At 37.6% G+C, this 19490-nt stretch overlaps 2 protein-coding genes across 2 annotated transcripts; both read right to left on the minus strand.

Moving 5' to 3' along the window:
* Positions 1–411: 411 nt before the first annotated feature.
* On the minus strand, positions 412–11704 carry colgalt1a (collagen beta(1-O)galactosyltransferase 1a). Its single transcript, XM_077213574.1, has 12 exons — positions 11312–11704; positions 8707–8817; positions 8510–8627; positions 7520–7654; positions 7220–7424; positions 5164–5283; positions 4546–4622; positions 4333–4439; positions 4114–4246; positions 3282–3409; positions 2986–3192; positions 412–1990 (listed from the first exon to the last, which is right to left on the minus strand). Exons 1-12 carry the CDS (start codon positions 11521–11523, stop codon positions 1723–1725), a joined length of 1821 nt encoding a protein of 606 aa, XP_077069689.1. The 5' UTR covers positions 11524–11704; the 3' UTR covers positions 412–1722.
* A 1755-nt stretch (positions 11705–13459) lies between these two features.
* pgls (6-phosphogluconolactonase) lies at positions 13460–18897 on the minus strand. Its single transcript, XM_077213581.1, has 6 exons — positions 18795–18897; positions 18193–18456; positions 14630–14737; positions 14437–14538; positions 14027–14167; positions 13460–13910 (listed from the first exon to the last, which is right to left on the minus strand). Exons 1-6 carry the CDS (start codon positions 18855–18857, stop codon positions 13764–13766), a joined length of 825 nt encoding a protein of 274 aa, XP_077069696.1. The 5' UTR covers positions 18858–18897; the 3' UTR covers positions 13460–13763.
* Positions 18898–19490: the final 593 nt, after the last annotated feature.

The raw sequence follows: 19490 nt of genomic DNA on the forward strand, positions 1-19490 counted from the left end.
TTGGACTCAGTCTGACAAAGCCAAGCAACATCATAGTGGCATCTGTTGTGCTTCACGGAACTGGTATAATAAGCATGGAAAGCCCCTGTTAAATATGCTATAAATGGTTTGTTCCAATTCGGTATTGTGTTCAAACTAAATTTACCCACCAATGAATCGAGATTTACATTCAAAGCAGTAGTCACATGATCATCTATCTTCATTCAGCATGCAGGATAGTGGTTTGTAAGCCTATGCCAGCATCCTCATTTTTGACTTGTGGCTACGCAGCTGTGATATAATTAACCCTGGATGATAAATATAGATGTTGATATGATGTCAAATTAAATGGTCACGACAATCAGTATCTCCAGAAATTACACGCAGCCTCCATCTAACAATTCCGCCAAAAATAAAGACTCATAACATTCCTTTCAGTGACATGTTTTTAACCATTCTTTATATTTAAGGCACAGTTGGTGAAATACAGAAACAGTCACAGTTACATACATAGCTACTGATAGTATGACAGTGTGACTAAACAGCGCAATCGCAAGGATTCACATCAAGCACATTTGAAGCCTGCTAAGCAAAAAAGCAAGGAAGTAAAGGCCGAAGTTGCTGTGTGGAATGTGTGAAGACCTTTCATTTCTGTCCTGATGATACAACAGAAAAACCACAGAGTGAGGCGTGTACGGATGTTGGCTTTGATGAGGGGAAGTGACAGCCTGAAACGCCAACAAAGGTGGTAATGGTATCAAGGCCTAAAAATAACAACATCCTTCATGTTAATATAACATGCTTCATGCCTAAAAATAGCAACATGCTTCATGTGTCTTTTATTATTATTATTAAAATGACTATGTTCTTGCCTGGAATGTGAACACTGCAAAAAATTGAATGTGATTATTTCAACTTTTTTCTCCCAGACTGATTAAAAACTTTACAATAAGGTCCATTAGTTAAAGCATTAACTAACAATGAGCAAAACATTTGTTACAGTGTTTATGAATCTAGTTTAACATTAGTTCGTTGTAAGTACATGTCAGCTCAAGTCTATTAAAGAGGACCTATTATGTTTTAGTTATTATGCTCTACTAGAATGTGTTTTCATGCTTGAATGTAAAAAAAACCATATTTTTTTATTTTACATATTTTACATTGTTGCAGCACCTCTCTACCCAGTCTGTCAGTAAAGCTTTGTTTAGTTCCTGTCTCTATGAAGTCCCTCCTTATGAAAAGCACATTGTGCTCTGATTGGTCGGCTTGACTAAGTGTGTTGTGATTGGTCAACCGCTTTAGCGTGTTTGGTAAACGTCACCTTAACCAACACACTACTAACTCAACTCAACCAGGCCTCGCTTCCTTTATTTTGCGTATGCCTTTATTTTGCGTATTTAAAAGATTTTTTATTTTATTATTGTTGAGCTAATCCAGTTAACTAATGTTAACAAATTGAACCTTATATTGAACCTAACTATAATGTGTTACTGAAGATAATCATAAACTGTTTTTCAAACACCTGGCATCTTTATCGCAGGAGGAACAGGTGCTGTGCTCACTGTTACCAATTTGATAATCTACAAATGAAGGGACAAACGTTTAAGCTCAAATTCTTTTCTGGCAAACAACAATAATAAAAAAGAAATCTATAAAAGGGCCTCATCTGCTCACTCATATTGTGCTTATAAGGTATAAAGTCCCCTAGAACCAAGTCCAGCGGCGTGTCCAAAACAATGTCTCTCATAGTTCATCTCGGGCCGTCCTGTCCAGAGGAGACTGGAGCACATCTGAGTTTTGGGCCTCTGTGCTGATCTCAGCCTGTTCCCGGGTCTTACCCGAGCGCTTCCTGTCCCAGTCTGTGCGCACTCTGTCATTGTCCCACACCGTGGAGGTTTCAGTGTCACTGATGTACCCAGGTTCGCCCGTGTAGTGCGTAGGGAACACAAGCAAGGGCTCCGCTGAGAACGCTTTCAGGTCCCTTGTCTCAAACTGCTCCATGTAATCTGATCTGAAGGTGAGGATATTAGATGTGAAGATGAAGACCGAGATGTTATATTAGACAAAAGCAAAACATATCATGATATATAACAATAATAATAATAAATACATATTCCAGCATTTATTCATTTACAAATTAAAGGATTAGCTCACTTCAGAATTAAAATGTGATATTTAAGGATTATCAACAGGTTGAAGTTCCAAATTGCAGTTTCAATGCAGCTTCAAAGGGCTTTACACGATCCCAGACGAGGAATAAGGGTCTTATCTAGCCAAACGATCAGTCATTTTCTAAAAAAAATATATACTTTTTAACCACAAATGCTCGTCTTGCACTGGCTGTGATGCGCCACGCATTGCGTAATCACGTTGAAAGGTCACGTGTGTTCCGGTTAAAAAATGTAGGGTAGGCGAAAAACTCCATCTTATTTTCTCCTCCATCTTCACAATCGCTAAACATCATTGTTTTACCTTTTATTTTTTTTGTAAAGGGTGTCTGACTTAGTCTTTGCATGTTCGCTTTGTAAACACTAGGTCGGTACTTCTGCCTACGTCACGCATGACCTCTCAACGCACGATTACGTCACGCGCATCACAGCTAGTGCAAGAAGAGCATTTGTGTTTAAAATGTATATAAATGTTAAAACCGATGGTTTGGCTAGATAAGACCCTTATTCCTCGGCTGGGATCATGTAAAGCCCTTTAAAGCTGCATTGAAACTGCAATTTGGACCTTCAACCCGTTGATAACCGTTAAAGTCCTCTATATGGAGAAAAATCCTGGAATGTTTTCCTCAAAAACTTTCATTTCTTTTCGACTGAAGAAAGACATGAATATCTTGGATGACGTGGGGGCTTTAGACTATAAATCACAGCACCATGAAAAAATAGTATTCTGCAACTTATATTATAGAAGATGATCTAGGAATAATTTAGCTAGAATTATAAGCAATGTTATTGGCATATATGGGATGTACAGAGGGTTTTCTCCATTTGTAGTACTTACACAGGATGCTTATTAAACATAACAGGAAGGAATTCATCCACAGGCAAAATTTTACGGAGTGGTTCTGCTTTGAGGAGCTTTTTGGCTCCTTGCAATGACATCATGTAACCCAAAGTCCAGTAGGAATAGTCCGCCTCCACCAGGTTACGAATTTTTGGCACTGCTTTTTCAGGCCGGTCCACTTGCATCCTCTTCCTCCCAATATAACTGCAAGGGTTCAACATGCAATATGAACAATCTCCCATCAATACATGAACCAAAAAGTGAGTGCAGTCAATGAAAGTAGACCCACTCACATGAGGTCCCAGTCCAGAGCCTTACTCTCGACCTCAATCATTAAATTCTGCAGCCGTCGCTTGAAGAAAATCTCAAACCGCAAATCATCTTCAAGCACCAGCGAGGTGTTCAGGCCTCTGTCTACAATCTGCACAGCACATAAACATCAAAGTTTCTGATGCTCACAAAAACCCTTACTCTACATTCACACTCTCTTCCAAAACCCAGTGAGCCGTCTATCTATTCGAGATTATTAACTCAAGGCTCTTCCAAAATGTAGGTAGCAACGTTATGCTGCCCTGAAACAAGAACAAGAAACTTTGTTCATAGCCAAATAACTGCAGCACAACTGTTTTCAACATTGATGATAATCATAAATGTTTCTTTTGCATCAAATCATCATATTAAAAGGATTTCTGAAGGATTATGTGAAGACTGGAGTAATGATGCTGAAAGTTCAGCTTTACTCTACAGGAATACATTTTAATTTAAAGGGGCACTAGGCAACTCTGGCTATTTCTTCGCTTTAGTTGTCGCATGTATTCTCAACGAGCTCCCCCTACAGCTGTGAGGCGTATATTTCACAACACTGTCGTAAAAAAAACTAATTTGCGGAATGCTAGAGGGAGCGGGGAAAGTCACCATTTTAACCGGAACAGGTTTTTTAACCAGTCAAATGATTTCTAAACGGTTTTATGAAGTTGAAATAGTTGCCAAGTTTCTCTTTAAAAGAGTAGAAAACAGTTGTTTTAAATTTTTGATCAAATAAATGCAGCCTTGGTGAGCATAAGGGTCAGCTAGGCGACTAACTAGATTTTGGAACGTAACTATAAACTGGTATGTGTGCCAGACCTCTTTCCAGATGTTGTAGTGGGACAGGAAGCAGCCCAGCTCTCCTCTTGTGAGAGGTCTGCCGTGGTACGGGTCACTGTAGCCGGGAAGCATGTGGATTCCCATAGTATTGATCTCACTCTCGTTCATAGCTCTGGTGTAGAAGGAGAGGCTGTGAGCTGATGTTTTGTCCCGGATATGAATGCTGCATTTGTTTGAAGGCAACAGAAGTGAACTTACTTGCCATCAACAGCAGCGATAATCTTGCAGTCGATCTCTTGCTCTCTCAAAGCCCTCAGCATGCGCTCCCGACGGTCGTCCCGTCGCTTCAGGTTGATCATAAACACCTGTTAAAACACATAAAAGCATTCAATGAAAATACAACGTCACCAAAGAACCATTTAATCGCTAAAATTGACAAAGCCCATTTTGATGAAATAAAAGTCCAGTTACCTCATCAAAGCCCATTTTGTCAGGGTTTTTGACAGGTTTGGGCAAGTATCTGGAGGGCTCAACTGGAGGATTTCTCACTGTAAATGAAAACAGTTTATTTCGATGGTCCACTTTAGACATTCTTCTAACTACAAGTAACTTTGCAACTACATGTCAACTAACTGTCATTAGACTATTAGTAGACTGTCTGCTTAATATCTGCTAACACTTTATTTTGATGCTCCCCAACAGACATTCTACTGACTATGAGTAACTTTGCAAGTACGTGTCAACAGTGCTGGGTAGTAACTGATTACATGTAATCTGGATTACGAAATCAGATAAAAGAAAGAAGTACTTGTAATTAGATTATATTACATTTTAAAATACTCGTAATCAGACTTGTTTCTTTTCTATTGATTACATGTTATTACAATTTGTAAGTAATCTACCTAGCACTGCATGTCAAATTATTCTACCAACCCTAACCTAAAAGTCTACTAATACTCTAATGAGAGTTAGTTGACATGTAGACATTATAGTATGTATGACATTATAGACTATTGAAATAAAGTGTAACCAGGGGTCGTTACATTCGATAAAACATAGGCTTTTCTACTTTGTACATCTGAAACGTACCATTGACCTCCAGCACTGTATGAATGAAGCTGTCTGCCTCATCTTGCAGAGTGCTGTGGGCACGAAGGGGCACTGGGAGATATCCGTAAGTTTCCTTGTTACAAACAAACATTTGAACCTCTGCAAAAACACAGAGAATGCAAATTAAATTGTGGAATAATATGCACAATATCCTCTTAAAGGGGTAGTTTACACAAAAATTAAAAGTATGTCATCATTTACTCGCCCTCATGTCTTTCTAAACCTGTATGGCATTCTTTCTGTGGAACAACTTTCTGGACCCCATTGACTTTCATTATCAATATTCTTTAAAATACACTGCCTGGCCACAAATAAAATAAAATAAAATCGCTGTTTGGATTTAAATAGGCAAATGCTTAAGAGTCTATGACTGTATCATCAGTGTGTTATTGTGTTTCTAGCATGTTATATGTTTGGCATCAGTTCTTTTAACCCTAACTGATGGAGTGTGTAGCTTTTCGTTTCTTAAAGCGGCACTATGCAGGATTTCTGTTTTTGTCAAACAGCGATCCCTAGAGTCATGTAGAGTACTTGTATTTAACGTTACTGTCGTAAACACCACTCACGCAGAGCGTATCTGCACTCACGGTCTCTGCACTTCATAATAATAAAGTAGGCTACCGCGTTAGGCTTACCTGAGCCTAAATGCCAAATGACACCAATAAAGTGTATCATGTTCGTCGCATTATTTCGCAGGGCTCTCAAGTTTTGAAGACAGGCAAGAGTGACATCCAGCCGACAGATACATTTTTGTCATTGGTTGTTGCGTTAAATCTTACCCAGATACAATAGTGCTATTTTCTGATTGGCTATTGTGTAGCTCGACGAACAACACCAGAGGAGACGCGCTTGATTCCTGCCGGTTCCACAGTGAGAGCAGCGCGGCCAGAGTTTTGGGCGCTGCGGCATATTAAATATATTACAAATAGTTTTTCAGCGTGAGAAATACAATGTGTGGCGGGAGAGCGTGACAAAAGACCGAAATGAGTGACTGTCACGCTCAATGCGTGACACTTGAGAGCCCTGATTTCGTAACAATGTCCGTTATGATGTTGTTAGACATGATTATTGCAATTTATCATAATAGTTTGCAAATTGCGCTCATTTACACTATTTACAACATGTAGGCTTATTTATGTCCTGATAATTATGTGAGATATTGACAACTGTTCTCATGATAATCGCAGGAATCAACTTTAACAGTGAAAGACTGAGCGAGTGGGACTCTTGTCCGGTTCCTCGTGCTGTCAGATTCTCGTTACCTTTTTCGAGACTCTTCCGACCGCGCTTTCTTCGTCTTTTTTCACCATTCTGAAAACGCAGGTCCGATGTTTACTCGTGTCTGACTCCTCGCTCGGTCAGTCTGCCATTTCCTCTTTCTCTGTTCCTCCGACAATGCTTTTCTAGCTTTCTGCTTCTTATATGCCAGCTTTGCCATGGGACGATAGTTGTTCTTATAGCTAGCCGTATCCTGGATGGGGGCGTGTACGCGTGCCGTAAAGCAATACGTTACCTCGCGAGACCTGATATTACACGATACTTCCTAACACTGCCCGCCGGCCCAAAGTTGCAAGGGTGGTTTTGCAGCTCACAGGCACCAGGGGGGTGCGAGACGACCACAATTCAACATGAAATCAGTAATATAAACATTACAATGACTCCAAAGCTGTTCGGCTAAGGTAAAAAAGTTACTTAGTTCTGTTTTAAACAACCATGTAGGAAGACACATCATGGCCATATTCCAGGATGACAATGATTCATCAGGCTCAAATGGTGAAAGAATGGTTGAGAGGGAACATGAAGAATCATTTTTACACATGAATTGTTACCTCTGAGTCCAAACCTTTACAGAGTGCTGGACTTTGCATTGTCAATACAAGATATGTTGTGATGTTATTCCCATCAAGAGGTGCATCATTTTTTGGTGAATTTAAGGTCTGGACCCAGATGTGCCAATTCAAGTGTGAAAAAGAAAGTCATGCAGGTTTAGAACGCCATGAGGGAATGTACATTATTCTAAATTTGAGGCACTCACCTCCCATGCGGGCTGAAAAAGAGAAGACTATGATGTCATCAAAGGCCCAGGTGTACTCTGAATGTGGCGGGTGAAAAGCCAGCATTCTGGAAGCTTCTTTCCGCAGGTCCACCAGGAAAGTCGAGTGCACCATGGGAACGGCAAAGCAACCCCTACGCACTTGCTTACGCATGGGAATGTAGGCAGGAGTTCGCTTATAGTAGCCCTAGTGTAATTGATGAAAAATATATACATTTTTTCCATATTTCTGAAGAAAGTGTTATGAAGCATTACATACATATATATATACAAGACCTGTACCTGGGATGACATTCCACACCAGAAGTTTGAGTAGGCAGCACGAGACTCCATCATTGGTGCCACGATTGTCTTGTTCTCATTTATTAGTTTCCATAAGACGTCTCGGTTGATCAGAAGATTATCACAATCAATCATCTGAAAGATTTAAAATAACAATATATTTTTCATGCATGCATGACCAGGCTGCCTGCAAAAACAAAATTTCCGTCATGACAACTCTCAGAGTGTTTGGCATGGTAATGAGTATGACACTGTTGATATATTTGGTCTTGGCAGAATAGATCTGCAATGCTGCTGCTGCAGAGCAAGTATACAGGACTTGCTACTTGCCAATACATTCATGACACGCTGCTGTGAGCAAGACATGCTACTGCTGTACAATATAGCGTACATGAATTATCCATATATATATACAGGTGGAGCTGGAGAAGGGTTTCCGCTGCACTGCTGAGAGAAATGCTGACCAAGTATTTGAAGGTTGAGCAGCAAGCTCATTGGCTACTGGTGGCCATGAACCAATCAGCTGTGCCCTATAGAGAATGATGTGATTGAAAGTGTTTGAGTTAAGGACCCATCAGCTTGCACCAACTAGAGTTTCATGACAGCACTTTGTTTTTGCTCAAGATAATCACCAGAAGCTCGTTCTTGAAGAAAAATCAAGAACAATCATGACTCTAATCAAACTTTCTGATTGTGCCCGCTTTTAAGGGATTAAGTGCAGCATGTATATATCATATATTACACAGCTTTTCACAACATAAACATGAAATGTTGATTTGAGAAGAATCATACCTGTTTATTATCTTATACTAATTAATCCTGATTTATTTTGCGATTCCAGAAGTTTTTTTCAATTAAAAACAATTAAAAAATTGCTTTGAAGGAAAGTACAAATTTTTATGAATTACACCAATGGCCACAAGTCTCTATTTACCAACTCAGAGAGTCATGATCCTAACAAAGAGAATGGACATCGTGTAGCAATCTCACCATGAGATAGTCTGCCCACATCTCTCGTGCAGACTCAAGCGCTGCCTGCCGCAGCTTCATGACATAGGCGTAGCGCTCGTTCGTCCACTCCTTCGGTCCTTCCTCATTATGATATTCTCTGAATAAGTGAGAGAAATACCAGGAAATGCACAAATTCACTCATTCCATGAAATCACAAGTGAAGAAACATGGCAAACCTTGGTTCCTCCTTCGGCCTCCACTCCACATAATGGTAGAGTTTCTGTACATTGATGAGCCAGTCTCGCAGTAGGTATGTAGTGTTGTCAATATTGTGGTCGGTTGCTACCCTGTCATTATTGCAATAGAAACATAGAGATGGTGCTCATTATGTGCACTTTACTTTCTACAATATCGGGTAAAAACTAAAGATTACATTAGTCAACTGCAAGCTTATGATTACCACCACTAGTATAATCACACCATATTTCAAGAGATTCTTTCAGTGCATAAAATAAATCAAGAAATACAAAAGCTCTAAATTAAACTACTTCCTTACAGCATAACTAGACTAAAAGGGTTGCAGAACATGAGAAGTGAAACTGCAAAGCTATCTGGTTATCATAGAAACACAGGAGCAGAGATAAAGTAAACAGACGAGCGTCCTACTTTTCTCTGGCTGTCTTAGCAAGAACAGAGATTCTCATTACAACATGACTTCACCAGTCCAGATGCGTCTCCTGCAGCAGCACACAGCTGTGATGCCTAAGCGTCTACAAATCCAAACGGAGTTTGAATGCCACACGGATCTGTGAGAACACAACTCTGGCCAACAACTACTCCTACAGTACAGACGGAATCAGGACAGGAATTCAAGCCAGATTGTTACAAAGTCTATATCAGTGGTTCTCAACTTTTTGACTCAAAGGTCCCCAGTTGTCCAACACAATATTCAAAGGCTTCCCAATATTAGGCCTTGTCCGCTATTTATTTGCTGTTTTGTATGATAATGTGTGTGTTTCGACGATGTGTGACTTTGCAAGTTTCAAGAACTGTGTGTTCTTCTATTAAAACAACAGTTATTGAGGGGAGAAAATACATATTTTTATTTTATTAAATAAGAAATAAATTTAATTTACATTTGCATTACACTTGCTATTAATGCATTTTTTTTTTGCATTTTAATTTAGAGTTTGATTATGCTAATATTAATTTAAATACAAATGTCATATTGAGGCCCCCTGTTGGATTATATGGGTGACAGCATTAAAAAAAAATTATGCTGATTTCGGTTTATGGACAGTGTTGAGGGTAATGCATTACAAGTAATGTGAGTTACGTAATCAGATTACTTTTTCAAGTAACTAGTAAAGTAACACATTACTTTTAAATTTCCAACAAAATTTGAGTTACTTTTTCACATAATAGGCTAATGCAAGTTACTTTGTTTTCTCATTCGACTGACAGCTCTCCTGTCCCCATGTTAAGAGAAATCAGGAGTAAGTGCATTGGTGTTGTGTGCGCTAAACATGATGCTTATTGTAGATCTAGACTAATGTGAGCATTTACTCATATCACTGGCACAAAAACAGATTCAGTATTACTCAAAATGAATAAAAACAGTGAAATGCAAACTCAGAATATTACACAAACCTGAATTAATTAAATATGTTAAATTACACAAACTTTATTTAATCTCACTTTATTAACTAATGTCTTTACTGCTGATCTTCTATAATTCAATTCAGCCATTCTAATAAGCAAAACATCACATTTGTGTTTCTATTTTTTTTATTGCTAAAGTAAGTGTTGAACTTTATTCTCCTGAATGGCTGCACAGCTAAAAGTAACTTAACACATTACTTTCCATAAGTAATGAAATTAGTTATCTTTAGGCAATATTGTAATGCATTTCTACAATGTTTATGGACATAAATTTCCCATTCAGTTCAGCTGTTCCCCTTAAAAGCTATTTCTACTTAGTCTAAACTATTATTTTCGCTTGTGTAACTTAATGTAGTCAGGTGAATTCAGTCATATTAAATTATGTTTTTCACATGAAAACCAATTAATTTGGATGGACTTAATTACCACATAAAGAAAATATACAGTAAAGTCGTACTTACGGTATACATAAAACAGAAAAAATGGTGAAGGTAAGAGGAGGGAGATAGGATCACCAAATGATACAAGCTAGATTCAGTCTATCAGCTTGTTGGAGCATGAGCACTAACCAGTCACAGCTCCAACACCTGGCAGCTTTTTATTATTAAGAAAATAGCTTAATCCACATGTTGCTTGTGAGACTTTTAATAGACCCATACGCTAACACACACACACACACACACACACACACACACACACACACACACACACACAAATAAGGTTTATACATCTAAGCTAATGTTCTACATTGTTCCCTCTCCCTGTTTCTGGAGAGCCAAATAGGTGAACTAACTGTATCATGTATTCTCTTGCCATTATATATGATAATTCAATCAAGGTCAAGACGTTCTTGGTAACTGACACCCATTCATTGTAAAGGACAATGACAACTTTCCGCGATAAAATCAACCTTGGTAGGGAAGACTGAGGGAGTCTGGAGAAACCCCTCCCATCTTTTCTCTCTCTCTCTCTCTCTCCAGTTTGTCCCTTCAAGCCTCCATATTGAGCTGCTGGCAGACAGATGTTCACAGACATCAAAATTAAGTGATATTAACACAGAGACAGGAATTATGACGTGTTCAGAGATTATAACATCATGACATCAGAAACACAACGCGCCGTTACTTACACACACACACACACACACACACACACACACACACACACACACTTACTTACCAGAGCGCTATTCGATCTTTGGGGTAATTGAGGCGCTCAATAGTTCCGAGGAAATGCGGCAGAGAGTGCTGTGTGTTTCTGCAGATGAGAGCGATCATTACTCGGGGAGCTAATATAGCAGACTCCGGGCTCCAGCGCTCCTCATGGAAGTATCCTTGAGCTGGTCCAGTGTTCATCAGACTGCACCACAGCACCGACACGAACCAGAGCATTCTGCAGCACAGACTCTTTACAAACAGGCAGAATCCCTTACTGCTAAACTAGAGTTACACCCAGTTAATGAGGAGGTAGAAAGTTAAAAAGGGGTAACTTTAGTATAAATAATTCCGCCGACCAAAATCAGCCTGCATTGACAACACTGCAAGACGAGCGAGTTAAAGGGGATGTTACGCTGACGTTTAAAGGGGAGGGATCCATTTCATATTCTCGTGTATCATGTTACAATAAGGTTTCATTAACTTTATTAGTTAATATGAACTAATAATGAACTGCACTTCTACAGCTTGTATTAATCTTAGTTAAGGTTAATTTCAGCATTTATTAATACATCATAACACAACAAAAACAGTAACAAATGTATTGATCATGGTTAGTTCATGTTTGTTAATACTTAAACTAGCTAATGTTAACAAATGAAACCTTATTGTGAAGTGTTACCATAATATCTTTCAATTATAAGCCATTATCAATCTTTATAACAACTTAGTAGTCTCTGAATTTATTTCCACATATTTAACCCGTTCATCTATTTCTGATCCATTGGCATACCTATTTCTACAGAGCCCCTAAAGGGACACAGTGGTGGAAAAAAATATGAGATGGGAGGAACAATATTAAGTCAATGCCTTTGTGTTCTCTCACAAATGTTTTGTGTTCCCCCAAGAAACTTTGCATTCACTCACAATCACAAAACCTTTGTGTTCTTTCTCGGGGGAACGCAACATTTTTGCATGGGAACACAAAGTTTCTCTGGGAAATGCAAACATTTGCAAGAGAACACAAAAGCATTGACATATAATTTTGCCTCCCATCTCATATTGTTTTCCTTCCATATTTCCCTTTAGGGGCACTGTACTGTACTAAACCTTTAACAGAGGGAAATTAAACCGGAAGTGTTTGTCCAAACTTACAAAAGTTTCACAAGCAAAACTTTGTTGTTTTGCAAACCTAAAGATTCTGGAGGGAACGGAAAAGTTTTGCGTGAGCACACACAAGCTTTGAAAAATATTTTTCCCTCCCATATTAAAGCAATATCTGTCAAATGATAAAATGTTACCGATTATTATTGAAAATAAAGTTAATGTTGTAACACAGTATTCAACAATGACAGAAAATATTAGCAAAGTCCAAGTCATTTCACTCAGCGGCCATCTTTGAAACGCCTCTATTTCAGTCATGCAGGTATGGCTCCTATCTCTTTGCATGGGCAAACATCAAATTCCCCAAAGCTGTTCACTAAGCTCACGATTAAATTTTATATTTGAAATCACCAATAAAATCTGACAACAGTCTCATAAATTTTGTTTTTAAAAGCTCAAGTCATGACAAAAAACAAAAACAAAAAAAAAACTGCCGTTTTCAGCTGACCAGCCAATGCACATGCCCATTCATAAGCAGCATTTCTTATGGCAGCTGCAGTGGCGCAATGACTTTAACAATTGCTGATTGGCTCTTTTAATTAGAAGGCGGGACTTATTCCACCATATTGCGCGTTGCAATTTCTCCCATTCATAGTGCACCGTCTATTAGCAAGTTTTACATTTCATTTTTATATAACCAGTGTTGTTTTAGTATCTTTGAGACATTTTTATTAACATTTTGACTTAGCTTTAATATTTTCAGTGTTCATTTTTATTTTAGATGAAGTTTTAGTTATAATTTTATAGTACATTTTTGTATTAGATTCTTCTGTATATGTTTTGTATTTATTGCTATATGTATGTTTCAGTTTTAGTTATTTTAGTACATCAAGTTAAAAATATACATTTTTATTTTAAGTGTAATTTTTAATGATTTTAGTTGGGTTTAGTTTTGTTAACTGTAATAACCCTGCATATTACACCATAAAATGGCTCTTTTTTGCACTTGAAATACAATGAAATACAACAAAAGTGGAAAATTTCAGAAATGGTTATTAACCTCCTGTAATTGTATGAAAAAATGTTGGCCTTTTTTTTATTGCATCTAATAAACATTTACAATGGTAACCATCATTTCCACAGTTATTGTTATGGCAATAAAGCTATGGTAACAACTGCGTTAATTAATGTCATAAAAATTAATGACAGATTTGAAAGCTTCAAAGATCTCTTTTTTAAATTTTTATACAGTTTGCAGTAATAACGATAACCGCAGTAATTACAGTTATGATTTTCATAAGTGCTATGAAGAAAAACATTTTGCAAACACAGTGCTTTTTAAAGAATACAAGAAAGTGCTTCTACAAGTTGTGTCAGAGTTTTGCCCCAGGACCTGGCCTCTCCACCTGAGACGTGAGCGAGGCAGCCGCCGGCTCGTCCACAAGCCAGAAGAGCTCTCCCTGTCTAGGAGCCACCAGAGCTGACGGAAGTGCGGGCCCTTCTCCACCCTCCAATACATGCTACAGAATTACAGACAGTTACAGGATCAAAAATAAATAAAACAGAAAGAATACCAATGCAACATTCATCATTGTAGAAATACAGCAGGTTCTGAGGCACTAATGAAAGTGCTTACCTTGAGTACAGGAGCTTTGCTGCCTCCTGTTGACACAAACACCACACATCGAGCAGCGTTAACCGTGGGTAATGTCATAGTGACACGCTGAGGGGGTGGTTTGGGGGAATCAGAGATTGCGGCCACTGTCCTCTGGCTTTCCTACAATGATAAATCAATACTTTAAAAAAAGTAAGCCAACAAAATACAATTCAAAACTGATAAAAGGGAGGGTTTTGTGGGAATCTAAATTATAAATAGGATTCTATAATAAGTGGGATTTAACAATGCTAAACTAAAAGTATATGTTGTATAGGAAATCTTATTTTAGCTATATTCCTATTAGCATGTTATCATCATCATCATAGGTTATTACATTAATCTACTGAAAATGAACTCTGATTCTGCTTTATTATGAATTTATCTGAAACCTGTAATAAAGGATGATCTGGAAAGAGAGAGCAGGTGTGTCCGTCTGGTCCCATACCCAGCAAGAGCATGTCAAAAACTGGGATTTGCTCTGGGCTAAAGGCCTAAAATGACAAAATTCTATTAAGAACTATGAATTGAAAATCAATCAATCAAATTAGTTCAATTTATTTAGTCTATGAACTGAAATCGCACCTTGCTCAGTTTGTCAGCATAATCATCAGCACATTCTTGCACAGGTAAAGACGGATCTATAGCCAAAATCCTTTCTTCTGGAATGTTGATTTTCCCAAACAATTGATTCTGTAAGATATAAAAAGCAATCAGTATTCACACCCTCATAGAAACACCCACCTGGAGGATAAAACAAGCCGTTCTTCTGCTGCCCACCAGTTATTTATTTATTTTAGTGCTTGGCAACGATTAATCGCATCCAAAATAAACGTTTTTGTTTACATAATATATGTGTGTGTACTGTGTAGACTTATTTTGTATATATACACACATAAGCAAGTATATATTTAAAAAAAATGTGCATGTATATACCGTATATATATTTATACATAATGTATATTATATAGAAATATAAATATTTTATATATAAATAACACATTTTTCTTAAATCTGTACATGCATGTGTGTGTATTTATATATACAAAATAATTCTACACAGTACACACACCTATATTATGTAAACAAACTTTTATTTTGGATGCGATTAATGGCGATTCAGCGTTGCCCAGCATTTATTTTTTACCAGGTTTGTACTTGCTGCCTTAATGTACTAAAACAGTGATATTAAAAGACCACATTTCAGTATACATACTATAACACATGCATACTATATAAAGGAAAGCTGATGAACCTAAAATATAAACGCAACATTCTGAAAAACATTAACGCTTAATCAATAAGGTGTATACTGAATTTAATCTTTAAATATAGTAAATTAGCTACATTAAGTGTTTAAGAAGTTTTTTCACATTAAAGTCAGCATGAAACAGAGGTTGCGATAGTCGATGTGACGTATATCTAGGTGAAACGGCTTCTCGAACGAAAAAAAAAGCAAGGCGGGACTTGATTGGATGGTTGGGATTTGCTATTGGTCGATCTCATGTGAGTGACAGTTTGATCGCGCCCTCGCGCCAGTAAACACATCATCAGAGAAGAGAAGTCGCTGCAAGAGGGAGGTGAAGTGATTTTGATTAAAGCTCCAGTAGGTAACTTTTGTAAACAAATATTTGTTAAAACTCATTATGTCCTGAAAGTAGAATATGAGACAGATAATCTGAAAAAATCAAGCTCCTCTGGCTCCTCCCAGTGCTCATATTGCCATTTGCAGAAATACACCGCTCCCGGTCAGAAACAACCAATCAGAGCCAGGAGGAATGTCTTAGCAGTGTCAATCACGGTCGTGTACACGCTGATCACCCCTCTCTTGCACAGCGCGAGTGTACCGTCGTTCGTGACTCTCCTGTTCAAACTCGTTCATCCAAATTCATTCAACGAACGAAATGACTCGAAAAAAGATTTGTTCATTTTGATGAACGAGATTGAACAGGATCACGAACATGCATCACATAACAGAGCAAGGCGAGCATTTGTGCTTATAAAACTTAAAGTTTTGTATTTATTTTTGAAATGACCGATCGTTTCGCTAGATAAGACCCTTATTCATCTTCTGGTATCATTTAAAGCCCTTTGAAGCTGCACTGAAACTGTTATTTGGTCCTTGAAACGTTTGTGTCCTATTGAAGTCAATTATATGGAGAAATAGCCTGGAATGTTTTCATCAAAAACCTTAATTTCTTTTCGACTGAAGAAAGAAAGACATGGACATCTTGGATGACATGGGGGTGAGTAAATTATCAGCAAAAGTTTTTTTTAAAGTGAACTAATCCTTTAACGTTATCTTACTAGCTATTTATAACTTATAGAAAGAGTGCAACCTTATAAAGTTAAATGTATAGCAAAATACATAATGATTTGAGGACCAAGTTTGTAGTCAAAGTATGGGCAGGCCATAGTCAATGTAAAGCATATTGTTGATGTTTCGTCCCTATTAGGGCTGCAACAACTAATCGATAAAATCGATTATAATCGATTATGAAAATCGTTGTCAACGAATGTCATTATCGATTAGTTGGTCTGCTTACGTCACGGGGAGCGTTTACTGGTACGCACACACACGCAAGGTCTCTCTCCCTCAGGCGCTCTGCCGAGCGCGCGCGCTACACGGTTTGGAGCAGTCTCTTCTGTCTCGGATGCGCGCTCTTGCTTGCGCGCTCTAGATTTCGGGAGTTTGAACTAATTCGCGGGCATCAGGGAGCCGCAATCAATATGCGGGAGACTCCCGGGACTTCCGGGATGTCTTTTTGTCTCGAGCATCAGGTTGCGCAATCAGTTCGCTCGCAACGTAAGTGATGGATTAAAATAGCGCTACCGCAGAAATAGGTTAAATTAAAACGGTCTTTACAAAGCGAAGCACTAAATATAAAGGCAGTTAATAACAGCAGCAGTAAAATATTGTTTTTTAGTCACTGTACTCAGTGGTTTTCAGCAAATACTTGTGCACTAATGCATAATTTCTCCTGTCCTTTACTCAAGCCTGTTAGCTTGCTGGGTAACGTTACCTCCATTCCGTTCTCTTTTTATAGCATTTGTCTACTAAGTTTTAATTGTTTTTCAAACGCGATCTACTGCGGCTCTACATTCACACAATTGTTTTCAGTCTTTCTATATTTATTTAATCAATTTATCCTTATATTATTCTTTTATATATTATATATAATATATATTATATTCTTTATCCTTATATTCCTTATATATAATTAATTTTAAATAAAAATTAAATGAATTATATATTTTAGATGTTTTTAGTTTGTTTTTAGTTCAGATATTCACATCTGAACAACATGTCTGTGTAAATTTGTTTTAACAAAAATTGTGTTAAAACATAATATGTTGGATATCATTTTTTTAACAATAATCATGTTTGTCAACTTGCCATCAGCAATTATCATTAAAAACAATGCAAATATTGATATTAGTAAAACTCAATGTGTGGCTTTTGCACTTTTTAAAGTACACTTTTACACATAAATACCCTGATTTACGGTTTTATTTAGTTATAAAAAAAAACTAATTTAATTTCTATACGATTAATCGATTAATCGAAAAAATAATCGCCCGATTAATCGATTATCAAAATAATCGTTAGTTGCAGCCCTAGTCCCTATAGTGAATGTTCCATAACTGTTTATAATCCGCCGTCATCGGTGGTCCTGCTTACTAGCCTGCGCGTTCACGGCAGGCTCCGCTGTGGGGGAGGAGCTGTGGAGGGAGGAGCTGTGGGGGAGGAGCTGTGGAGGGAGGGCTGTAGCGCAGCAGAGAGCAAGGGGGTTGGACCTGTAAGTTGTGCTTGTTCAAATTTTCAGGCTAAGTCAACATTTTCTCAAAACTCCCTACTGCAGCTTTAAAGTTGCCAGCAACAGCATGTAAAACAAAAAAAACAAAAAAACTTTAACAAACTGGCAGTTCGTTCACATATCTGTTTCTTTTCTGTCTTTGTTTTTAATTTTATGAGGGTAGCAAAATATTTGTGGCTTGAAACAGATTGAAAATTGACAGGCCTGTGCTGCAATTCTATGGCAGTTTTGCCAGTCACATGTCTGAAAGAATGAACTATGAATGACAATGGACTTCTCCATTACTAAAAGAGCTCTACAGGTTAAGGGTAAAAGATTGCACAGAGTCACCTTATATAAGCCATAAGTGCTCTCAGGATCACTGAAAGGAACGAGTCTCTCATCACAAAAGCCGATAAGCCATCGGCTGCAGTCCAGGTTCTCTACAGCAGGAAGATCCTTACTCAGCATGGCAACCAAACTCCCACCTGAAAGACCCAGAGAGAAGGAGCTTCGAGCTCTTAGAGCTTTCTCTGCACGAGAGGACACCAGCTGAGCCAGAGTGGGTCCAAGCTCGGACACAGAGGGGAAAACCACCACTCTACGTCCAGACATCTGAAATTAAGGTAAGTTGCTTAATGATTAATGATAGCCAATTCAGATATAACGTTAAAGCAATGCTGAAGCCAACTGACACAGCAGAACTCAATACATGCGTCAAACAGTAGCATAACCAGCAAAAGAGATACAGAAAGCCGGACACAATAAGTTAACCGCCCTCGGCAATAATTTACTGGGAAAAGCGTGCACGGTTTTATTTATGAATCATGTTATGAGTGCACACTAAGAGTCTACCGATAACCGCTGGCAATAAAAGCACGTCAAAATTATGCTCTGTGTATTCCACGCTAAATTATGGAAGCTGAAATAAATTATAAAAAGACTGAACTCACCGTGGAATGTTTTCTTAGTAGTGAGGTTCTCTTTACGTCCTGCTCAGTAGATCTGACGAACATCCAATCACAGAGAATGTTGATTAGTGTTGCATTCTGGGTAATGTAGTGCTCATTTGGTTTCAATCAATACCCAGATTCCATGATATATTCAGTAGATTTCAGGTCATTGGAGTTATCATTATCATTTTATTTAATTAGTTTCTAATATCTACTACTGTGCATGACAGCTATGTGTGAGTTATATAAGCACAGGCACAGTGCAGTTGAAAGATATATAATATAATATAATATAATATAATTAATACTGAATATGATTTGTATTATCCTCATTTTATTAAAAAAAAGTCCACGTACATTCTAATATATCTACTTCGGTGCATGGCAGCTATGTGAATTATATAAGCACAAGCACAGTGCAGTTGAAAGATATATAATATAAGACAGTATAATATAATAATATAATATAATAGTATTTGTTTTTTCTTTCTTTTCTTTATTATTTTCTCAATATATTCTAATATATCTACTTCTGTTTATGGCAGCTATGTGACTTGTTACAGTTGCAGTGCAGTTGATGGATATATAATATAACAAATAATATAATAATAATAAAATAAAATAATGAAGTACAGACGTTAAAATATGCAGTGACCATATTTATTACATTATCACAATATGTAGTAATCAGAATTG

The sequence above is a fragment of the Siphateles boraxobius genome, unplaced genomic scaffold (assembly GCF_051911475.1).
Source record: "Siphateles boraxobius isolate OS27281-9 unplaced genomic scaffold, OSU_SipBor_1 66, whole genome shotgun sequence".
In the NCBI taxonomy this organism is placed as follows: Eukaryota; Metazoa; Chordata; class Actinopteri; order Cypriniformes; family Leuciscidae; genus Siphateles; species Siphateles boraxobius.